The sequence below is a fragment of the Fundulus heteroclitus genome, unplaced genomic scaffold, assembly GCF_011125445.2.
Source record: "Fundulus heteroclitus isolate FHET01 unplaced genomic scaffold, MU-UCD_Fhet_4.1 scaffold_179, whole genome shotgun sequence".
Classification (NCBI taxonomy): Eukaryota; Metazoa; Chordata; class Actinopteri; order Cyprinodontiformes; family Fundulidae; genus Fundulus; species Fundulus heteroclitus.
In genome coordinates, this window is record NW_023396591.1 from 71,383 (window position 1) to 91,242 (window position 19,860).

General features: G+C 39.7%; 1 protein-coding gene across 1 annotated transcript; it reads right to left on the reverse strand.

Annotated features, from left to right (window-relative positions):
- Window positions 1-12,608: 12,608 nt before the first annotated feature.
- Window positions 12,609-14,726, reverse strand: LOC105915690. Its single transcript, XM_036129518.1, has 4 exons — window positions 14,289-14,726; window positions 14,125-14,220; window positions 13,983-14,026; window positions 12,609-12,767 (listed from the first exon to the last, which is right to left on the reverse strand). Exons 1-4 carry the CDS (start codon window positions 14,608-14,610, stop codon window positions 12,630-12,632), a joined length of 600 nt encoding a protein of 199 aa, XP_035985411.1. The 5' UTR covers window positions 14,611-14,726; the 3' UTR covers window positions 12,609-12,629.
- Window positions 14,727-19,860: the final 5,134 nt, after the last annotated feature.

Below are 19,860 nucleotides of genomic sequence, written 5' to 3' on the forward strand. Positions count from 1 at the left end.
CAGCCAAAAAAAAACCCTGTCCTTGAAAGTCCTTGAATTTTTTTGTGGGGTTGAAAGTTCACACGGATAACGACTCATGTGTCATTATTTTACTACCACACGATCTTTTAAGATTATGTTGATTCCGCAGACATTTAACTTGCAAAAGTACGTTTGCTCTTCTTTGTTAGTTGGTAGGCTACGGTTTAGGCCTACATGCGTCCAATAGGTTACATTCACGCAGTGTTGCCAACTCAGCGACTTTGTCGCTATATTTAGCGACCTTTCAGAGTCAGAGTCAAAAACTAGCTTAATCAAAGATGAAAGTAAGTGAAACAAATTGATATAATTCTGAACATCTCAATGCTGCACTTTTTTCCATTAAAATTCCATGAAACGGTAGACTAATGTACATCTTATATGTAATGTAGTATGGCATAGCCATGTACTGTGGATATAAATGTAGGCTATGAATATGATCAATATCAATGTAGGCTATAAATTAAGTCTACTTTCTTGCATTGCTTCTGACCTAACAACTTCTATGCCGTTTAGTCTTTTATTGAATTTGCATTGTATTTGTCAGGATGCAGCTTGTAGGCTGCAGTCTGAGCCTCGCTGCCTCTCTCCCTTCCCTGCTCAGAATGATTGCTGCCACCTGTCAGGCTGCAATCAACCTCCAACTGCTCCCACCTGGTTCCACCCTTATTTATACTCACCTCAGTCTGTTCTTGCTCGCCGGTCCGTAGTGTTCACTCCTGCTCTGTCTCTGCCAGAATCCTGTGTTAGCTCAGTTTTCGTTGCAGTCAGCCTGAAGACGTTACTTCAACTTGGTTTTTGTTCAAGTCGATTCCCTAAGACTCTGCTCAGCTCTGTTCCAACGGAAGTTCTCAACTCCTGTCCACGTGTCCTGTGCTGTTCCACGTTCTCAAGTTCCAGCAGACGTTCCATGTTCTCAAGTTCCCGCAGCTGTTCCACGTTCTCAAGTTCCTGAGCTGTTCCACGTTCTCAAGTTCCCGCAGCTGTTTCACGTTCTCAAGTTCCTGAGCTGTTCCACGGTTTCAAGTCCTCCACTCCAGAGTTTCCTCCCGGTCAGTCACCCATTACTCCTCCGGTCAGCCAGCTTCTGCACCCTTCATCTCCGTCCGTAAAAGACTCTGGTTCCTTTCGTCATCTATCTTCCATCCTGTACAATAAACTCACTTTAAGAACTAGCTCTGTGTGTGCGTGCTGTGTCCGGGTTCATCCAAAGACAAATCATGACAGTATTAAAATATGATAACCTATTCAGCGGTCACAGTAGGTAAATGCTGCCACGTGTGGTCCTTGAATTTGAGGAAATTGGTCCTGGAAAGTCATTGAAAGGTCCTTGAATTTGCTGTTCACCAAGGTGTGGGAACCCTGGCATTCAAATCAACACCACTTAGTCAAAAATTTAATTTACTGTACATTTAATTATATATTTTTTAAGCTATCAAACTAAGTATGAGGCCAAGTGTTGTAACAGTGAGGTTGTGGGACTGTATTGACTTATTGACTCAATTTATTCAAGGAGACAAAACACAGTAGGGATTTGATAAGACCTTATTTGACTAAAGAGAGCCGTCAAGGAGCTGTGCAGCATGATACCATCCTCTGATCCGCGTGCCCTAGGTAATTTGTTTTTGTGTACTGGATAACGTTTAATCAGAGATAGCTGTTTGAGGGGAAGGACTGTCATATTTGTGAGGCTGGAGGTAAATATTTGTGTGTAAAATGTAAATATTTTTTAGGCTTTGCAATGTCTACGTTCATACATTAGTTTTCGACATGCTCACATTGGTATACATTGGTATGTGAATTATGATGCACAACATCCTCAGTTACAACCAACACGTTTTACACATTTGTATTTTTTTTTTTTTTTTTTACCGTGTGACATGGCCCCACCTTGGCTCTCAAGTATTGGAAAAGCATTTACTTTACAGAACCAGTTAAGAACTGGAACTCCTTTGATGGAAAATCCCTTTAATAACTAGCATCAAGAAAACTTAATTTTGTGAATTTGAACCCTTTTTAAATCAACCTTTAGTTTTTTTGTCAGTTTTTTTCAGTTTGATGATAAAAACTATGCATTTTATGTCATGTATTTTGCATGAAAATTCCAACAGGGTCTGTAAAAATGGTTGTAAATGATAGATTAGTTTGTTACAGCCTTGTCATCAATACATTAATTGATTAAATAAGTGACTAAATTGAAATCATTTTTAATTTTCCTTTACTGTGGTTACAACATAGTAGTAAAGAATAATGGTGGGTCTCATATCCTGACCAGTTGAGAACCCCTAATCTATACCATCCAAGTATTGCTCTGGCTGTATTTTTTGGGTCGTGGTCCTGCTGGAAAGTGAACCTCTACCTCAGTCTTAAGCCACAGAACAGAAATAACACACAACACAACTATTTTCACAAAGTTATGAATGCTGAAGACAGAGTGAAGTGGGCTGAATACAAGGGCACAACATATTTTTCCAAATAATCTTTTTTTTTTTTTATTGAAAACCATGAATTCCTTTTTTCTGTTACTTCACCATTATTGGCTTTTATGTGTTGGTTTGTCACATTTAATTGCCCTTAAATACAAAAAGTTTCAGTGGTTGTGAAGTGACACAGTCTGATAAGTTGGTATAAATACATTTAGAAGGTACTGTCATGGGAAATTTTTGGTCTTAGTCTTGTGTGATTGGGGAAAAACTCTATAGTCCATCTGACTCATTCAACTACTCAAGATTAACTTACATCTTACAGTAAACTTTCACAGAGCATTTCACCCTCATTGTTTTCCCATTAAATTGTTGTTACTGCATTATATTTTTTTATAATTCACTGTCAATAATGAACTGGAGCGAAGGCTGCTCTAAATAATCCTAAATTAATGTGTATATTTTATGAATAGTAAAGAAACAGCGGCACATATGTTACTTTGTATGTTAACCAGCTCCTTTGAGGGCAGGCATTTACTTTGAAGGTCTGCTTTTCTTCCCATTCCTCCAACTACTGACCCTTACATGAAGTGACCCATTTCTTTCACCTACTTTTTGGTTTCTATCTATCGTTATCCGTGGATTCCTTGGGGCCTTTTGGTGTTGTTTCTCTTTTATGTTATCTCCATTAATTTGCTCTCAGTTATTGATTCTAATAAAAAAAATTGGTGCATATTATAAGCCACTTTTCCATTGAAAGCCCTATGCTTTGTATTACCCCTGTAAAACAAAGCCTGGGGCTCTTGGGTTTTCATGTTTGGGGCCATTTATGGAAAAAAAACAAGAATGACTTTTGGGACAAAAACTGCAGTACCACTCCGGTCCAGATGGTGGCTGTAAGAAGACAGCAGTCAAACAAGCAAATGCAGAGAAGCTGTATCATATCCTGCCACTCATCCGGACTCCGGAGAATCAGGAGGATAACGCACAACTGGTGCCGTTACTGTCCTTAGCTCCTATTACACCAGGCTGCACTCCATTCTACTGCTGTTGGTATGAATCCATCCATCTATTTTCTAACATGTCTAACCTTTGTGGGGTCGCAAGGGGTTGCTGGTGCCTATCCCCAGCTGTCAATGGGCAAGATGCAGGGTTCACCCTGGACGGGTCTCCAGTCCATCAAAGTGCAACACAGAGACAAACAGGACAAACAACCATTCTCACACACACTCACACCTAAGGAGAATTTGGAGAGGCCAATGTTTTTTGGACTGTGGGAGGCAGCTGGAGTACCCATGCATTCACAGGGAGAACATGCAAACTCCACGCAGAAACACCCAGGGCAAGGGTTGGACTTGAACCCAGGAGCTTTTTGCTTCATGGCAACAGCGCTACCCACTGCTCCACTGTGCAGCCCAACTCTTGTTGGTATGAATAAATAAAAATAAAGCACAGCGCTGGGACGGTAGTTTGTTGTTTATGTGTATCTATGCCAGAAGTGGAAGGGAGACAAGACTGATCTTAAGAGCTTTAGAAGTTACATTTTTCCTCTGTCACCCGGCGAGTTCAGCGAAGATGATTTTTAAGCATTGTGGACGCTTCATCACAGCAAAAAAAAATGTCATGTAGGTCAAAAGGCTATACGCACCGGGAAAAAGACTGAATGGTTGGTGCTTTATTTGTGCAGGTTTGTGTCGTTAAAATTATCGTTTGCGCTGCCTTGGTTTAGGATATATTAAAGATTATTTGTTAAGGTCATCCAGAGTTCACCCCCCCCCCCCCCTTTGCCCGAGTCCAAACAAAGTGGTCTACATTTCAGTGCCTCGTTTGTGCAGGTTTGCACCATCAAAATTAGCGTTTGCGCTGCTTTCGTTTCCAATTCAAGCTATATGCTTTATACTTTCATGCGATCACGTGACTGATTACACCTGTGCAATGAATTTCACATGCTGCTCTTTGTTGTTTCACGTTGTTTTTGTTCCTGTAAATTCTTGTCACCAATTCAGTCTGGGACAAAGGTAAGTCACATGACAAAACATTTAACACTTTGGGTCAATTTGGAGCAAATGATGGGATGTGATGTCAGCGGCCCACATTAAAATTTAAGCCTCAGAAACTAAAGCAGCACTAACAATTTTAATGGCACAAACAAAAAAAAGGAGACCACTTTGCTTTGTTTTGGATTTAGCTCAGCACAAACAAAGCACTAAAAACGTAACTATGTTTAGCAGCTGCAGGTATGATGATGTCATCGGCCAAAATTTAAACTTATATCTCTGAAATCAAAGCAGCCCAAACGCTAATTTTAATGGCACAAAGCTGCACAAAGGAGGCACTAAAAATGTACACCGCTTTGGTTTAATTCGGAGAAAAATGGGGGAAAGGTGAACACGATGATCTTAACAAATATTCTTTAATATTTCAAAACCCAAAGCAGTACAAATGATAATTTTAATGGCACAAACGAAACACTAACCATTCAGTCTATTTACCAGAGTTTTTTTTACATGGGTTAGGTGTCAGCTTCACGCAGCTGGGGTAGTGGAGAGTTTAGCACAACCCAGACTACCCACAGTGCTACCCACTGCGCCACTGTGCAGCCCAAAATTAAAATCTTGACCTTGCAAATTTGATTTATTTCATTAATTCATTTTCTTACTTTAAAGGGTAACTCACCCCCAAATCAGCAATATTTTGACAATAAACTGATGACATGGTTGTCTTATAGTACTGTCTACATATCCTGTTCATTATTTTGACAAATTAGTGAATATTTGTTGAAATCCTTATTTTGTGTCTAACCCCAAGAAGGTGTCAGTGTGGCACCTTCTTGGGGTTAAACGGTGGTCTTGACTTGAATTTCGAATCTGTATTGCTATTGGTTCAAAAGGTTTTGTGAGAAACTGATATCAGTAGCTCTACCGCTGTAGGTAGAGGGAGAGAGCTGTGTACATAAAGGGGCAGAGTGATATTACGCCTTATAATCCGGTGTGCCTTTATATGTGGACAAAGACACACAGACACATTAATGTACAGTGCGTCTTATCATCCGGTGTGCCTTATGGTCCGAAAAATACGGTAATATGTGAAAGAGTAAATGGTGCTACTTACAAGTGCACACTCTCTTTGGAAATTGTCATTAATTTCTGTGTGGTGAGGTGCTTATACGTCATCTCTAGCAACGGATTGTGGGATTCCTTATAGCTCCTTAGCGCCGGTAAGGGACATAGCTAAATAAGCTATGAAAGGAACCATGAAACCCCTTTTTGATTTTACAGGTTGATTTTGATTAGTTTTCCAGTAGTAAATTTAATCATCTTTTGAAAACCAGTTTTTGTAGTGACATAAGTTATCTATATCTGATGTTAGAATTAGTGTTCAGAAACATTTAATCATGACAAAAAAACAAAACAAAAATAAATTATTAAAGGGTTAAATATCTTAACCACTATAAGCACTTTAAGTTAGTGGTACAAATAATAGCAACATCGATTTTTACTCGCTTGTGGCAACACGTTAAGTTTACAGCAGAAACAGGAAACATGCTGTCAGAGACCACAAAGAGTACGAGGGGTCCTGAAAGCCTCGTCAGTGCATTCGGCATATCTTCACTTGTGCTACATTTATACATAGTTCTCAGTGGTTTGGTTATGACTGTAAAATGTTCTATGAGTCATCTTTGTAGGTTGCCATGGTTGTTGCACAAATAGTATCTTAAACCTTTAGCACTGTGACTCTTAGACTAAGATGATGTATCAATATTTATCTTACCACACATTTTAGAGGATATTTCTGATAAGCACCTACATGAAATACAAGGATTGTCACATTTAATTGAAACTGTATAAATTCACCAAGTCCAGCACTACTCTGTTAGAGTGAAGTATGCTGTCTTAACCCTGTGATTTTGATCCAATAATCTTCTCATCAATGGCAGCATAATGGAGATTATCTGCATCACAAAAAGTCTTCTTAGAAAATAGGAGTTTTCAGTTCATGCCAAATACACAAAACTGTATTAATGAATGTCAGTTTCTTTTATTCATATGATATAACTATTGCAAACGTCCCCAACATTTTATATATATATATATATATATATATATATATATATATATATATATATATATATATATATATATATATATATATATATATGGGACCATGGACTGCGGAACGCATTTCAAATACTCCCAATACCACTACCCATCACATACGCATGCGCCCGCATACACATAAAACACCAGCATCCCCTTGATCACACAACTGATTTGCGTCACATGACACAAGACAAGCCAATCCATTTTTAGACACCAGAATTTATTGCTTTCTCATAGGCTGTGGTCCCTGAGCATGATAAATGTGTCTGCCATGTTATAATTAAAATCGGCACCAAATTTTTATTTAACTTTTTATCTGACGTTCCAGCAAACACGCCCCGGATTTATTTCCACTTACAATCATTATATTACAGCTAACAATATTTACAGAATAAAAATACATTAAAAAGAAAAGTCAAACTCACCCCTGCTCTAAATATTACCGAAAAAGTGTCTCCGTCTGTCATTATGCTGGATGAAGTCCCTGGCTATCCTCCAAGCATCCACTGTGGTCAAAAGATCCCTGTGTGTGTGGGCGCACATCAAGGTCATTGTTGATCTCAGATAGGTCTTGATACGACGGAGGGACGAGAAACACCTCTCAGCACTTGCAGTGGACACAGCTAACTAAGCTAACTAAGCTAACGAAGCAAACGAAGTAGCAGCAGTCATAAGCAGCGCAGAGGTGGCTTGCAATTGTGTGGGAAAACTTTTGTTTACATCACATGACACAATCAGCCAATACATTTTTAGATGGGATGATTTATCGCTTTCTCATTGGAGAATGATGCTGCTGCCATAGACTACTGTGCATTTGAAAAAATAGCTATTGAATAATTTAATTTTATTTATATATATTATTTTACATGTTTGATCATCAAAAGTAGGTAGGGCCACGGCCCTACCGGTTCCGCGGTCCGTGTCAGGGACATTGAACTGTCATTTGGGCTAGAGAAATGTGGCCAGATGGTGACAAAGAAATGGAAGGTAATCCACACAGTTCTGAGAAGTCAGCTCCATGGCAACAAGGTCTGACAAGCAACAGCTATGCCTTATCAGATACCCTACTGGGGTAATAAGTTGGTCAAAGGTGTAATGAATACAGCAGGTGAACCCGATATTCAACCGGACACAGAGTTACGTTTAAAATGTTAATGGTGATTCATCCTCGAACTGCAGCAGTAAACGTCACAAAAGTCTGGGACAGGAATCACTTCTCACAATCCGGAAATGGGCTGTGGAGGTGAGTGAAGGCTTCTTTTGGCGGACAACGTCGCTGGTGAAGCCCAGTGTGATCCAGAGTCCGATCAGGGCAGCTTGTATTATCTTTCTCCTGGGGCTGCCAGGTAATTGTTGGTCAAAGGACACGCACAGGGTCAGAACTGTGATGGCAGAGACAGGCAGGCAGAGTCCGAAGTCCGAGAGTAGATCCATTATAATAATAATAATAATACATTTTATTTAAAAGGCGCCTTTCTAGACACTCAAGGTCGCCGTACAGAAGGGTAAAAAACAGAATGTCAGGAACAGAATCAAAACAAAAAACATTTAAAAAATAAATAAAAAATAAATAAATACCGAGGCTGGGACAGGGAAATTGATAATTAAAGAGAATAGGCGGTCTTAAACAGATGAGTTTTGAGTTGTGATTTAAAATTTTGAAGTGAGTCCGTGTAAGAGTAATAATCTGGCACTAGTGACTGGTCTGAGAGTTGGTTATATAGTCAGAGGTGCAGATGGATCTAGTGAACGCTGATGAGAATGGGGCGGACCTGCACAGGAGTGTCAAATGGTGACTCAGACCAGCATTAGTGCCAAGATCATGCCAAGAGGACGAAATTCAGACTACTTATGTTAAGACACGAAAGCTACTCACCATACGTGGTGGATTCCACCCTAAATTTAGTATCCACATTAAGTGCAAATAAGGAGGCAGAGGCCTAGAGAGCATCAGAGCCACCATTGAAGATGAAACATCCAAGCTCCAAGAATATACCAGGAAGATGGCTCCAATAGACGAAGAGCTCAGTGAATGTCTCAGACAATGGAAGCTAGAAGAGAAGAAACTGAATTAACCATTGTGGGAGGAAAAACCCCTGCATGGGATGTACCACTAACAGATAGCTGAAATGACAAAATCCTACCAATGGCTGGACTGAAGGATAGCACTGAAGTACACCTTGAGCACCAGAGCAATTGGAGCCCAGAGCTACCATACCAGGCAAGACCCCAGGTGCAGGCTATGAAAAGAGGTCCCAGAAACCATCCAGCATCTCACTACAGGGTTTAAGATACTAGCAGGGAAGGAATACATGGAACACCATTACCAAGTGGCTGGTATAGTGTACAGAAACATCTGCTCAGAATACCAACTGGAGACCCCCAGGTCACAATGGGAGTCACCTTTCAAGATAGTGGAGAATGACAGAGCTAAGATCCTGTGGGACTTCCAGATACAAACAGACAAAACTGTCATGAACAGGGACAGATGGACCCAGTATTCAACCAGACAAGCAGGCTGAGTGAAAAAACAGGTTTAATGGAGGCGATCTTGACAATACAGGGGCAGGCAGAACTCAGTGGTCAGAATGACAGTCAAAAAACGGTACACAAAATGGCAGGAATACAGACAGGGATCAGGCAAGCTCAGCAAAAGCAGAACCAGGTCAGCAAAATGAGTAAGCAGTCAGTAGTGATGGGACATCTGTACTGAGTAAAAAGGGGGCGTGTCAGACTAAGCCCTGCTTCAGAGCTTGTGTCATATTGAGGAAAATCAGGTGATCAACAACAAACGAGGCCTCGCATTACATCTGCTACGTCATTGCTTCATTTTGCGTATCATTTTCCAAAATAAAAGCGCGATGATCCCTGTGGCATCGTGGGTGAGGTCATCTGCTGACGAGGTAACCTGAAACAGTGAAAAAAAGTTCTGTTCCCAAATAACAATTAAACCTTAAATCCAGACATTTCTAAATTTTCTTTTGTTTGTTAAGGAGATACATCAGAGTCACACATCAATAGCAGACTAAAAGCCATTGGAAGAGGCAAACTATGTGTAACTTAATATTAATAACCAGAACTAGAACTCCCAGGTAGAGATGGTTTTAAACAAATTCTGTTTTTTCAGGAAGCAAGTTTCAGGCTTAAAGCATACAGAGTCTGCCCCAACAATCACTCAATTCCCAATACACTAAAGTAACACATATCTTCATTGTCAAATAACCCATGACATAAAAGAAAACCCAATACAACCACTGATGGTAAATGAATAGATTGGCCACAAATCATTTTAATAATTAAAACATGACAATTAAATATGATTTAAATGATTCTCCTCGTACTAAACATGAGTTTGATGAAAAGTTTGTGACAATATTGTATTTACTAATTTTTGGAAGTATGATCCAACTAAGTGACAAGGCTGTTACAGTTTCACCAGCAGATGTCACTAGTGAGTGATGAATGAAGCATCGAGTAAAGAACCTTTTTCCAAAGCAAAGTGTTGGATAGCTTCATTGCTTCATGAGGCTTCATTTGCCCATCACTAGCAGTCAGACAGGGCAGGAAAAACAGGTTCAGGGATCAGGCTGGCTCAGAAGTCAAAAAGGGAGATCGGGTCAATATTCACAGGACTAACAGAAAAGAACGCTGGACAAGACTCACCAAAAGGATCAAATTGATCTGGCAGATTGCAGGGGGCAGAGGCAGGTATAAGTAGGGGAGTGAGCAGGTGACTGGAGTGAAACTAATTACCGGAATGGGTGGAGCTAATCAGGGGAAGGGAAGCGACTCGAAGTAAACTGAAGCTGATTGGATGGGGACTGGAGAAGGGGAGCGACAGGGTGGTGACTAAGAGGTGAGCTAGCAGATAGCTAGCAGGTGAACTGAGTTGAATAAAGGCTGGATACAGAGAAGTGATCTGAGCAGGCTAAGTGAATTGATAACATGAACAAAACCCAAACTATGACATAAACCAAAACTAAGACAGAACCTAAAACTGAAATAAAACCTGAGGCAGAGGAGCGAACTCAACTGATCAAAATTAATAAACATCAGCCGAAACAAAGCCCAGATCCTGACACAAAACAGTAATTGTCAGCCAACAGGACGTTGTGATCATTGATAAGCAGCAGAGGACAGCTGTTGGGATCAATGTGGCCATCCTGAGTGATGGAAACATCAGGAAAAATAAAAGAACACGGGAAAATGGAGAAATACCAAGGGCTCAGGGAAGAACTAGAAAAAAGCCTGGAAAGGTGAAGACAACAGTAGTGCCCGTTGTCATCGGAGCACTGGGGGCAGTAACTCCCACTCTGGGGAAGTGGCTCCAACAGATACCTGGGGGAACATCTCTCTACATATTTATCTACACATTTCTACACATTTATCTACAGCTGTTTGTTAAAACATTTGTCCATGAGACATTTGGGATAAAGCTTTGATTCATGGGGGCCTTTTTGTAATTACTTTATGAAAAGAAAAACATATTGAGATATTATCTTTTGTCCATATCACCCAGCCCTAGTTTGTATGTATTAAAACAGGTACAAAGTCATTATAAATATAATTGTCAAAGCAGGAGCGAAGCAATTTGTGTTTCTAAAATGAGCAGAACAGTGAGAGCAAATTTGTTAGCATAAGTGCCTCCATGAATGTGCAGATCAAACTGCATAATGCTAAGGGAGAGAAAACGCAAATGCAAATATATAACACCTGCTAAGTGATTTTCCACTGAGAGATGGCACAGTTTGTACCTCTGAGAGTCAGGTGCAAACCTGCACGCATACCTGCAGTCCTTGTGGCCAGAATGGAGGCACTGATGGACTGAAGAAGGGTCTTTCTGCAAGTGAACATACTTGGGCTGTTAGAATAACAACAGTAGAACATTTTTAGTGGGGTCCCCGCGTGTGGGGGAGAGATGCGGTACTAATTTTCATGCACCAAGGGTGAAAAATACCAAACCTGATCTTAAACATTGTGGCATTCTTGTAAATAAACAAAGCTGAATATTAACTGCCTCCTAAGAAGAGCCTTCAGGCTGTAAAGGCGTTAAACCCTGGAAAAAAATTATTTTATCAAGCTGGACCGAGTCCCTGAGATGAGGCAAGGGAGAGGAGGAGGGGAGGGCGCTGCGCAGGTCTGACCGCGCACTTGTGTGTGTTTTAAAGCTATGACACCTTCACCTGTAGACCTTTACAGATGGTGTACATTTATACAGAGATAGAAAATGCAATTTTTTGACTGAAACCTTTTTTGAGTTTTTGTTGACTACCATAACACTGTACTAAAACAATTGCTAATAGATATAACTAAATGTAAAGCATTTTTTTTCATCCAAAAGACTAAGACTACAATTAAAATGGTAACCAAAAACAACATAGAGGGGAGGGAAACTTTTAGATAGGCACTTGGTTTGATTGTAAAGTCACCTCTTGTCTTTTTAAGTAAAGCTAAAACACAAGGTAAAAAAGTAATTGTAAATAGTTTCAGGTTAGACAAAAGTAATGTTTCAATGGCAAAAAAATAAGTCAGGCTCACATGACATGTCCTCTTCTTCATTGTGGTCATGCATTTGCACGGAGGACATGTAGTCAATCTATGACTACTCTATACCATCTTTTAATTTTACCTTCTGTAAGTTGTTTAAAAAATTATCCCCTTCTGCCTTTTTGCAGTCATTTTAGCATGCACAGCAGTTCCCTTGAGAGCAGATTTGAACAGGTCACTGTGGTTAGAGGCTTTATAAGACCCTGCTTGTGTTTGAACTCTGCAAGAACCCGTTTCCTTCAATGGAAACTTACAGTAGTTGGTCACAAATTCTTTACCACAGTGAGAGGGAAGAAGGTAAAAGAAATGCACATTTAATGCATGTAGTCTGCTATTTTGAAAACATTTTTAGAATACTGCTGCGGTTTTTGCCAGTGTTATGTCTGTATTGTGTTGTGGTTTAATGCTGCATATTTGAACATCCTGAAGCATGTTGCGGTGATAAACTCGTAAGACCATAGCTTAAATGAAAGACAAATAAGACTAACATTTTTGTTTCATTAGGATTTATTTTACAAAAGATAACCATGCCACCATGGACCTATGGTCTGTCACTTTGTTTGCTCTTTACACTTGAGTACACACAGAAGCTTCGCAGGTTTTCCTCTTTGTTGTGTTGTTCATTGTTCCTTTTGAAACTCAAGCCAGCATATTGGAGACTGTCTTCATTTACTCTCTCCTGGTGTTACAAGAAAATCAGGGGAAAAGGCAAATTAAACCAACTGAAACAAACACTGAAACTGACTGAAAACTGACTGGTAAGAGGTACAGATAAAAACTTAGCTAACATACTGCCCAACAAGAGTATTTGTACCAGTTTTCACTTTTGTCACATTACAGATTCAAATGTTTGTGTATCTTGAGGGATTTTATTTAATTTAACAAACCAACATACAAAGTGAAGAATAGTTGTGAAATGGAAGGATAATTCTCCATGGTTTTCAAAAATGCCTTAAATATAAACATTAAGGTGTGTATTTCTGTTCAAACACCTTTACTCTGATCTAAAATAAAAGTAAAATCCAGTGCAACCAATTTCCCTCAGAAGTTGCCAAATTAATACAAAAGTACCAAGATTGTCAGCATAAATTCAGCTGTTCTAAAAAAAAGCCTCAAAGGTTTGTTCAAGAACAACAGTGAAGACAGACCTGACAGCTTACGGATAAATTAGAGTTCAAATAACTAGTAGGGATAGGTAACAAAAAACTATATTAAGATTTGGACATTTCAGAAAGCTTTCTTCAACCCTAAATCTGAACTCAGTATGTGCACAACTGCAAACATACATCAACATGATCATCCAGCCAAACTGGCAGGGCAGAGAGGATTAATTAGAGAAGCAGCCAAGAGGTCCATAGTGTTTCTAGGGGAGCAGCAGAGTCCAGCAGATTGAGTAGGAGAATCTGTTTACAGGACGATTAGTTATACATGCCACAAATCTGGCATTAATGGATGAGTTGCTGGAAGCACGTCTTTATTTTTTCAAGAAAGCCCTACAAAGTTTCATTTGCAGCTAGTCGCAAAGCCAAGAAACCAACACAGTAAGCATGTGGAGTGAGGCACTCTGGTCATAAAAGACCAAATGAAACCTTCTGGTTGACATGCAAAATAATAATCGTGGCAGATGCACCATTCATACAGCAATATAATGTCTCAACACTATGCCGTGGGGGTGCTTTTCTTCTGCAGTATTCCCAATTGATTGCAAAGAATTTTATTTAACTGTATCAAAAGATTAACTGCAACAAATTGTTACATGTATATGTTTACGCCCCAGAGTTATACATTGTTTTTGGTTATGTGACAAAATGTGAAAACAAAATAACAAGTATTAATGGTTTTGCACGGTGCAATATTGAGGTGGAAATTTAACTTTAACCGTAATTTGACCTACCATTGAGTTCGAGGCTGCAGAACTTGTCACATGAGAAGCACGTACTGCAATTTAAAAACATACAGATTCACAAAGGCGATCACAGATGTCATGTCGATGATCAGAATGTCCCAGTTAAAAAAAAAGAAAACAGTACCCTTACAGGAGGAGCGCAGCTTTAATCGTAGCTTGTACCAGAGGAAACACAGAACAAGAAGCCCAACAATGGAAACTGCCAGTGCCGTACTCAGAAAGTACACTAGGAGAGAAGGACAAATGTATGTATGTTTTCAAATATAATATTTTTTTTTCTAAGCTGTCACTTACCAGTAACCTTAACCCCCGTTCTTTCTCCTACGTCAGCCGTCTGACAGCAGGTCAGCACAAAGTAGTAGGTCCCAATGTTGGAGGATTTCTCAGACGTCAATTCAAGGTTAGGTGTGGAGTTTTTCCAGAGAAGCTTTTCATCTGAGGTTCTCATAAAATCTCCATCTCTAGAACACATAAGTGCTGGCCGAGACGCACCCTCTCGGAACAAGCACAGGCTCTGCCCTCCAGTACATTGCTCAGCATACACATTACAACTCAGATTTACAGAGTCCACAATTTGAAGGGGCTTCGGTACTGGCTGAAGGTGGTTAAATTGCATGTCATTTATCCTGATATAAAGGAAAACACCTTGTCCAAATTCAGTGGTTCCAAACTCTAAAATCCCACAGTAATATGTCCCTGAATCTGCCAGTTGAAGGTTTGTGATAATCAAATTGTTGATGCCGTCTTGGATATGTGCAGCCACTTGAAATCGTTCCTTATAAGTGGGATAGATCTCAACGTTTGTGCTGTGTCTCATCCGTCTTGATACGATGTGAGGTTTTTCACCTGGACTTTGCTTGTACCAAGAAAGAAATGAGACAGTTACATCTCTGCAGGAGCAGTTTAAGGATACAGTCTCCCCAACTTTAGCTCTTATAACTCCACCATCCTGAATGATGCATGAAGCTCTTTCAACAGGAAACACGTAACCTAAAAAAGTAAAATGTGTTGGATATAGTTTTAAAAGGTCATTGTATAGCTTAAAATCATGCATATATTTTTAAAGATATGTCCAGTACTCACAGATCTTACAGAAAAGCAGAAGAAGAATTGAGGATTTCATATTGAGTGATGTTCTGCTGTTTGCCCTGAACATGTTCATTTATAGGGGAGAAAGGCTAGCTGTGATTGGCCCAGTTAGGCTGTTTGGTAATCACTTATGATTTCTGCATCTCATTGAGATCTGCCTGACGAAACGAGCAGTTGAAGTTGAGGTTGCATTGTTGACATAATTTTCTTTACACTGTAGGGCACTAAGTGGGACATTTAGACCATAAAGAACTTTCTATTTTCAACCCAAAAGAAGATTCTGGTGCATATTCAAGTGTGCACTAAATGCAATAACCAGAACTCACACCACACCAGTCTTCTTAAAATTTCAATATTAAAAAAATAAATAAATAAAAATTCCCTGGGATTATACAAAATTGTCATTGTCATATATTAATGGAGACAACTAAAATACAGAAACCAAATTCTCAAAAGACAAACCTTTTTAATTTGCCCCTTGGGCAATTAATAGGAAAAACCAAATACCCAAAGTGCTAACACAGCCAAGCCAGTTGAATTGATCTATACCAGGCATTTGCAACGCTGAAGGACATGCTGATGAGGGAATTTAGCCATTTAATTTAGATGTATTTGAGTGATGCATCTAAATATTCTGCATTGAGTAGCTAATGCAGCTGGTGAAAAAAAATCTTGGTGGGGCTGGCCAATAGATTTCCCTGCCTAACCCAGTACATGCATTTAAATTAAAAGTCGGAAAATTACTACGATTCCACAATAAGCATTTAATTAATAAAAAAACATTGTTCACAAAGGATTATTTTGGTGTTATTGTCTTATTAATCCTTTTTCACAGACTCATGCCAGAGGGTGTGCATACATTGTACATGTACGTATATTATTACGAAACAAACGTTTACGTCTTGACTTTTTTATTTATATAATGATTTAAGTGGAACAATGACTAGTGCAAAATTAAGTTGTATTTACTGGAGATCAAGTGTAGACTGCAAATTCTATGGTGGTATGATGGCTCCTTCAGTAAACGAAAGAAACGTACATCCGACAATTTGGAATGCCTCTGTTTAGATTCCAAAAATAAACTAAAAGTAGGCTCTAATTCACCCATTTTGTCACGCTGGTCAGCGAAAACAGTACTGTTTTTGCCAACCACCGTGAACCGGATGTAGCGCGGATGTAGCTAGTGACGTCACGCGTGAAGTGCACCTATCACTGTGCAGCTAGGGCTATGACTCCAGGAGCCCCAAAGCCATTCATTTTGCCGATGGTGATTGGCCAAATATTTATAAATCTTCCCTAGCAACAGTATATGATTGGTTATTTCGCTACACTTGTAGGGCTCCTTGAGTCACAGCCCCACAAGTGTAGAAGAAGAGAAATGATAGTTCTGTTCGTGGAAATGCACTGTTAAATGAGAGTCAATTGATAGAGTCAATTAGTAGAAGTGTTTTAATAATTCTTATTACATGTAGCCACGTACTAAGTAAAACCTGACATTAATAATACTTTTAAAATCTATACATATTTTGAGGGCAGCGCCCGAGCGCCCCCTATGGCCCAGCCGCCACTGCAGAGATTAGTCACTAACTTGGGTGAGTCACCAACAAAAAAAAACAAATATACAAACAAACAAAAAAAGAACAAATTAGCTAAGTCCAACATGTTTTCAACTAATTTTATTTCCATTAGCCCATGAACTCTCATTTTACATTTAAAGGTGCATTGTGTAAATTCCAGGGTTTTTGCACAAGGTTGCACCATCTGGCAACAAGTTAAATGACATCAGTGTTGTGCATATGAGAAGAGCAAACGCATCTGCCAGTGTGACTGCACAGGTCTTTTATTTAGATATGCTTCTAAGGTAAAAATGGTTTAAATATTGAAATTAGCCCGTGTTCACTCACTAACATGTCAGTGGTGATAGAGACTCAACAAACTAGCCAGGAGGATAAGAGCACATAGCACGTAACGCCCTTGTGCACTTCCTGAGAATGCAACCCGAATCACTCTCTCATGAACTGATTAATGGAGCCTATACAGGCAACTGCCGTGAATGGAGAAATTTTACACATCGGGCAATTGTAAATGTAAGCATGGGAAAGAAAGAAAAAAAATACCTTTAAACTTGAATAATGCGCCTTTAACAGCAGCCAGTAATTAAAAAAAATCCAGGATCATGAAAATTGTATATGGCAAGACATTGGACACATGATTCCTGATTCAGTACAATTATTTGAATCATGATTCCAGGATTCAGCATCTAACAAGCTCTACGAAAAGCAAACAACCACCTTTCAAAAATCATATGGATATTGTTCCCCGAGTCAGGTAAAAGAGCAAAGCAGATGGGCATTTTCATGTTCCACCAGTCAAGCGTAGATGTCATAAGGATCAGACAATTTTTCAGGTTGAAAACATATCTTTCCGTATATTTGTAATGTGTATCAAAGGTATGGCCACAAAACAATGTATACCTCAATTCAGCTGAAAATATATGGTGGAAATTTATTTAAAAAGGGCTCCATTCACACTAAAAGAGAGAGCCTGTCTAAATCTGTCCGACTGAGAGCCACCAGGGACAGAGCTGATTACTGCTGTAAAACCACTCATTGATAATTATGGCAATCAAAACAAAGAGCTTTATAGTTTATGAACCCATCCAGTTTTACTTTATTCAGACAATCAACTCAAAAATAAAATGACAAATAACATATGCTGTGGCTGAAGTGTTAGAATTTTACTGCAGCTTTCTGAAACTGAGTTAACATGTTGGGGAAAGAGAGTTTGTGAACGTTGGACTCTTTCCTACTAAACAAGGGTGGTACTTTAAAATGAGCAACAAACTTGAAAACAGACAGATTTTTTTTCGTGATTAGGGTTTTTGTTTGTTTCACTTTGGGCATTTCTAGACGTTACCTCTCAGTCACCAGCCACTATCCAATCAACTTAGTCTGCCTCCTGCCACCACCCTGTTCTAGATCATCTCCACCTGTTGCTGCTACTAATTAGATTCAATTCTGGTCACCTGTGCATCTGCTTACAAATACCTGCCTCAGCCTACTCATCCTTGCCAGAACATCTCACTCGCTTCACTGCTCTCTTCGCGTATTGGATCGCCCAGTGTGGTGTGCCTTGCTTTACCAGTTTGTGTGCTCAGCCAGCCGGACACTTCTGCTAATGTTGAAGTTCTGCCTTTTTCCCCCTTGAGTTCCAGCCTCTTGCTCTGCCCGTTCTGGTGGTTCCCCGGTTCACATCGCCTGTTCCACTCTGCCTGCCTGCTCATTCAGCTAAGTTGCCAGTGTCTGTGTGCTGCAGCCCTGCCTGTTTCTGCCGCTTGTTCTGCTGGTTCGGGTGGCTTTCTGGCATATACCGCCAGTTCTGGTCCCCTGCTCATTCAGCCAAGACTTATCTGTTACTGCTTGTCTCCCTCATCCTTTCAAGAAACCTTTGCAAACGCATCTCTGTGTCCGGCTGAATATCTGGTTCACCTGCAGTAATTGATAACAGTACGTTTTGGCCAAGACATGAACCTGGCGCACGCCAATTCTTCAGGTGGATCCGCCTCCTGTCTGTGTCCCGGAGCCCTGTCAAGAAGCCAAGCATCCAGGGCCACGTGGTTATTGGAAGGTCCCCAGGTTACTTCAGGAGCTCCTCCATTCACACCTGCTGCTCGACTGCCAACTTCCTGAGCTGTAGTGTAGGCTGTCATTACCAGAGGTGCTGCAGAGGTTCCTAGTCTCAAAGTTTCTGGGTGTGTCTGACACCAAGCTGCGGGTCTGTAGCAGGGTGTGCGTCAGGGGTACTCATCTGCGTCGATACCGGCCGCCAATGGCCCTGCTCCACCTAGAGGGCCTTCTGGCTGGGGTTGCCCGCCAGAGCCCAGAGTTTACCAACGTGTTTGTCGAAGTGTATTTTTGTACTTGTGTTTGTTTTGCATAGAAAGGCACTCTGTTCAAAAATTAAAACCAAAAAAGACAAAGATATTGTTACTATTTTCTTTCAATTCCCTCTAAAATAGAATGCTTTCTTTGAAGGAAAAAAAATGTTTATTGGGAGCTTTTTTTTTTATTTTTTTTTTTATGGTAAGCAAAATATATTAAATTGCGTTTTTCTGTTTCATACCTTTTTAGCCTTAATTAGAAATCAAGGACCTTTGAACATAGAGTTGGAGAAACCGTTTCATATAGCATCATCAGCTTTGAAAATAAAACCTAAAATAGAATGGAAATAAAAATATCTCTTCCTCTAACTTGGAACAAAATATATTTTAATACATGAAACAGTATTCGTTCTGTTGAATTCTTATTGTAAATTGTATCTTAAACAGTTAGATAACTGCCTGTCAAACGTACAGAGTACTACCACCTTGTGGCAACAGAACTGTTTGTTACACTGTGCTTGTGGTTTTTAAATAAATTGTAAATGTAGGACAGTTATGACAAGATGCAATTCCTGTGGGTTTTGGTAATGTTAAAACATTGTAAACAAAACCTCCACTTGGGTAGTTTGGAAGCTTTGTTTAACTGGCTGTTTTATCATGTCATACATTAAAATAGAGAATACAGGTATATCTAGCTGGAATAAAAGCATAAAAGTAGGAGTCCACAAACCCTGTTATATACTCTACATCAGCTGCACTAGTGATGCATAGTCATCTTATTAGTGTATTTGAGAGTACAGACATGACTACTAAGTTGTTTTTTAAGATAAAAGTCAAAGCATAGGTTGTGATGGGAGCTAGTGGCCTAAATATGTTATTTTTTAGCAGGAACAAGCT